The sequence below is a fragment of the Pelmatolapia mariae genome, linkage group LG3_W (genome assembly GCF_036321145.2).
Source record: "Pelmatolapia mariae isolate MD_Pm_ZW linkage group LG3_W, Pm_UMD_F_2, whole genome shotgun sequence".
Taxonomy (NCBI): domain Eukaryota; kingdom Metazoa; phylum Chordata; class Actinopteri; order Cichliformes; family Cichlidae; genus Pelmatolapia; species Pelmatolapia mariae.
This window is the reverse complement of record NC_086229.1, coordinates 94427572-94432678: the sequence shown is the minus strand read 5'-3', so window position 1 is coordinate 94432678 and position 5107 is coordinate 94427572. Positions and strand designations below refer to the sequence as shown.

Below are 5107 nucleotides of genomic sequence, written 5' to 3'. Positions count from 1 at the left end.
AGAGCTGTGTCGGCTACACTAACAGAGGTTAGTTGAAGATCTGGTGATTGATTGATCGATTGATCATACTTTATTCATCCCGAGGGAAATTGGATTAAGGCTGCCAGCCGTGCCAGCGCCGTCTTACCCTTCCGACAATACATACATTACACAAACATCACATGGGGAAGACAGGTCAGAGAGGTATAACATGGAAAAGCACAACATGAGGAAAGATAAGGAGAAAAAATAACTCCCCCCAGACTGAGCTCCAACAGGGAGATCAGTCTGAGAACAGAAAAAAACACCTCTGCACATGAAAAACACTCTAATACACCAAAGAAACACATGACAAGCAACAGGGATGGGTAAAGGGTGAGAGACTTCAGTTTTTTTATTTCTATATGATGAACTCTGCATTATTAAGTGATAAGAACAAGTAATCTGATGTTCTGTAATCATTATGATGCTATAATTTGAGATACAATAAATAAAATAAGTTTTTGTACAAAGTATCGGATCGGAAAGGAAATCAGTGGTATTGCAATTCACTATTATCCAGTATCTCCAGGCCACATGCACAATGCTGCAGTCAGTCACTGGAGACCTTAATATTGACTGGTTCTCACATACCTGTATTTAGCCACGTCCCTGCTCAAGAGGATTTTGTGTGATCACCTCGACCGTAATAACAGAAAAATGCTTTTGAAGAAGGAGTCGGAGGATCATCATCCTCCTGCACTGACTAAAACTGAAGCACTGTTTGTTAACTGCAGTGAGAACTCTGACATTTCTAAAGTGAAGTTTATTTATATAGAAGAAAGTGTTAACAAGCTTAAAAGCTGATGTGAGCGGTAAATAAAAAGGGTTAAACACATAGTGTCACTCTCAAACTGCTCCTCTTCCTGGAGTGAAGCACAGCCTCTTCTTCCTGCTCTTAAACACAGCACCTCCTCTCTGTCCACGTGTTTCCTCGTTCCCTCCCCTTCAGATCTGCACTTTGAAGATGGGTGTAACCAACATGTGGTGACGTGTAAGAGCTGACAGGCTCCATTCACTGCAGAAACACATGTTGTTGAGATCAGAGCTCGGACTAGTTTCAGTTTTAAGGAAGAGAAACTCGCACAGTCACTGACACTGAGAGGAGAAATGGCACAGAAAGGAGTTCAGCTGGACCGAGAAACCTTCTCTTGTTCCATCTGTTTGGATCTACTGAAGGATCCGGTGACTATTCCCTGTGGACACAGCTACTGCATGAACTGCATTAAAAGTTTCTGGGATGAAGAGGACAGGAAGGGAATCCACAGCTGCCCTCAGTGCAGGAAGACTTTCACAGCGAGGCCTGTCCTGGAGAAAAACACCATGTTAGCAGCTTTAGTGGAGCAGCTGAAGAAGACTGGACTCCAAGCTGCTGCAGCTGATCACTGCTATGCTGGACCTGAAGATGTGGCCTGTGATGTCTGCACTGGGAGGAAGCTGAGAGCCATCAAGTCCTGTTTATTCTGTCTGGTCTCTTACTGTGAGAAACACCTCCAACCTCACTATGATGTAGTTCAGCTTAAGAAACACAAGCTGGTGGCCCCCTCCAAGAAGCTCCAGGACAACATCTGCTCTCGTCATGATGAGGTGATGAAGATTTTCTGCCGTACTGATCAGCAGAGTATCTGTTATCTCTGCACAATGGATGAACATAAAGGCCATGAAACAGTCCCAGCTGCAGCAGAAAGGACTGAGAAGCAGAAGGAGCTCGAGGTGAGACGACTCAACATCCAGCAGAGAATCCAGGAGCGAGAGAAAGATGTGAAGCTGCTTCAGCAGGAGGTGGAGGCCATCAATGGCTCTGCTGATAAAGCAGTGGAGGACAGTGAGAAGATCTTCACTGAGCTGATCCGTCTCATCCAGAAAAGAAGCTCTGATGTGAAGCAGCAGGTCAGATCCCAGCAGGAAACTGAAGTGAGTCGAGTCAAAGAGCTTCAGGAGAAGCTGGAGCAGGAGATCGCTGAGCTGAAGAGGAAAGACGGCGAGCTGGAGCAGCTCTCACACACAGAGGATCACAACCAGTTTCTACACAACTACCTCTCACTGTCAGCACTCGGTGAGTTGACACACTCATCCAGCATCAACATCCGTCCTCTGAGCTACTTTGAGGATGTGACAGCAGCTGTGTCAGAGACCAGAGATAAACTACAGGACATTCTGAGAGAGGAACGGACAAACATCTCACTGACAGTCACTGAAGAGGACGTTTTACTGTCACCAGCAGAGCCAAAGACCAGAGCTGGATTCTTAAAATGTTCATGTGACATCACACTGGATCCAAACACAGCAAACAGACTTTTGTTATTATCAGAGGGGAACAGAAAAGTAACAAGAATGAACCAACAACAGTCTTATTCTGATCATCCAGACAGATTCACTGACTATTATCAGGTCCTGAGTAGAGAGAGTCTGACTGGACGTTGTTACTGGGAGGTGGAGTGGAGAGGTGGAGGAGTTCGTGTAGCAGTCGCATACAAGAATATCAGCAGAGCATGGAGGGACTCTTTATTTGGAAACAATGACAAATCTTGGGCATTACGCTGTGACACAAACAGTTTCATATTCATTCACAACGAAGTCCAAACTGTCCTCTCAGGTCCTCGGTCCTCCAGAGTAGGAGTGTACCTGGATCACAGAGCAGGTATTCTGTCTTTCTACAGCGTCTCTGAGACCATGACTCTCCTCCACAGAGTCCAGACCACCTTCACTCAGCCGCTCTATGCTGGACTTTGGCTTTGGTTAGATGGAGACACTGCAGAGTTGATTAAAGTCAAATAGAGAAGACAGGTTCATGTTGATCCCTGATCATTATATGTACTTGTGTAGTTTCTAAATGAGCCGTTACATTTTAGAAGCTGAGAAGCTCAGAGGTCCATTGATGTGTGGAAATAATATTGCACTGATTCAAACTGTACTTACATTTATAAACCTTACATCAACATAAATCTGCATTTGTTCTCATGACTGATAATCATGTGAGTTTAAATTATACTACTCTTCATATTCAGCATGTGTGAAACCTTTCATCGGTCTGGTTAGTGCTCTTATTCTGGAGTTGCTGTAGCGGGTTGTCAAATGCAGTGATTCATCAGTTAGTCAATGATCAGAGAATTGATTGTTTTGTCATTATTTTAGTCACATTTAAAGCTGCTTCCAGTTTCTGAAATGTGACGATTGTTGATTTTCTTGATCATATATGACCTTAAACTTAATGTCTTTAAAGGTTTGAACTTTTAAAATGTAACAAAAGATTGAATCTTTGAGGGTTTTTTAATTGTTCTTATTGTATCTAGAGTGATGACATTTAATGTCATTTTTCAGCTGACAGATGCGGAGGATAGACATGTTTCTTTGCCCTGAGCTGTGTCTGGCAGGCAGAGCGTCTCCACGCTCCACAAAACTGATGCTTCTGATTCGGAGTAAATGAGCTGAGGGAGACACCTGGTGGACAAACACATACATGACAGGAAGAAAGACTAAAGTGCAGAGGGGAGACAACCAGCTGGAAATACTTGTTGGAAAGGATTGTCATGCTTCAGAAAAGCACATAGCACACTCTAACAGTCCTTTATTTGCACTGAAGGAGACACGTGAAGAAACCAAATCACACAATAATGACGTGAACACATTTATAGCCAGTGTTCAAGATGATGGATAGAAACAAAAATCATGGAGCATTTATGCATTTTTAGGTCTGTGTCACAGAAACTGTTCAGCTATTCTCTGTTTATTAGTCTATTTATTAGGAACCTCTGTTGATTTTATATGTAAAGCATTTTTCTTCTATCATTGAACCTTTTAAGGGTTTTCTCATCGTAGTTTTGGGGAGTTTTTAATTAGATTTACAGCCTAAGAATAACTTTGTGATGTCAGAGTAGAAAGTCTGTGTCCAACACTGGTGTTTGACCAGATGTTTGATCCCTGCAGGGTTGGATTTTTTTATATGAATGATGAATTTGTTGTATTGCATGTCAGTTAGATTTTTACTGATGGATGAATCGTTGTAAAAAGTGGATCTACCAACAGTTTATTTCTTTGTTATTGTGATTAAAATGTCAAACAAATATATTTTCCACCTTTTGTGTGACAGAGGCAGGAATTTCTCTGTCCTGCATGTGAAGAAATCTGCTGTGAAATCAGAACATTAACAGGTTTCAGGTTGTATTCAAACACATATTACTGTGTATCATGTGTCAGCAGGCATGTGTTTACAGGGACTATAAGACACGTTAGTGGCTTTAATGCATATTTATATATTTAATACAGGTTCTTTACACTAAAATGAGGCAGGAGATGTGCTTCCAAGATTTATTATTCAGACAGGGAAAGCAAAAAAACTACACCTTCAACCATCCAGGGAAGAGGAGTTCAGGACTGAGGCTTAGCAGCAGGTGAGAACGGTCCACACAAGGGGAAGGCGGATCCATCAAATGAATAAATAAAAACAGATCAACTCAGCCGCTTTTGAACGTGCACTCAATCGTGAAGGGAATCCGGTCCCGGACCAGTCCGGCTGCTCCTGAAACAGGGACTAAAGATTAGATGATGTTTGCCGGCTGACAAAAGCAGCACAAGCCTGAACCCGCTGCTCCACTCCTGCACACCCCACCACAAACACCTCAAACAACAACGCATTAACCTCACAACTTTTCAAGACACACAAAACAACGCTTAATCAAATAAAAGCAATACACAACCCACCTCAAACAGGTACACACACACTCATACTAAAATCATTAAGGCTCCATTTAAGACATCGAACATGGTCCCTGCTCAGAACCACACTGGATGCAGAGGAGCCAAGCCAATGCACACAGCAGCAAAAAGAACTACAGCAACACAACCGAGAACAAACGAGCAGCACAAAGAGGAAAGCAAACTGAGAACAAAACAGCAGCAGCTACAATATCTTCAGAGGGACAAACTGCATTTAGCAGAACACCAACTTAAATTCAAAGAACCGCAAACTGCAGTTTCTACAAAGCCGCTAAACGACTCCACCTGAACAGGAGAGGAGCGCTTCCTGAACCGGTGTTTGTCAAAACGTCACGCCGCTGTCAGATTGGCGTTCACGCCGCCGTCGCTCCAG

At 43.0% G+C, this 5107-nt stretch overlaps 1 protein-coding gene across 2 annotated transcripts; it reads left to right on the top strand.

The window, feature by feature from the left end:
• Nucleotides 1-1118: 1118 nt before the first annotated feature.
• Nucleotides 1119-4182, top strand: LOC134625038 (tripartite motif-containing protein 16-like). 2 transcript variants are annotated; one of them, XM_063470366.1, is made up of 2 exons: nucleotides 1119-2659; nucleotides 3340-4182. In XM_063470366.1, the coding sequence occupies exons 1-2, from the start codon at nucleotides 1129-1131 to the stop codon at nucleotides 3357-3359; spliced, it is 1551 nt and encodes a 516-aa protein (XP_063326436.1). In that variant the 5' UTR covers nucleotides 1119-1128; the 3' UTR covers nucleotides 3360-4182. The 2 variants fall into 2 exon arrangements, with proteins under 2 accessions (XP_063326436.1, XP_063326435.1); XM_063470365.1 differs by having other exon boundaries at nucleotides 1119-4182.
• Nucleotides 4183-5107: the final 925 nt, after the last annotated feature.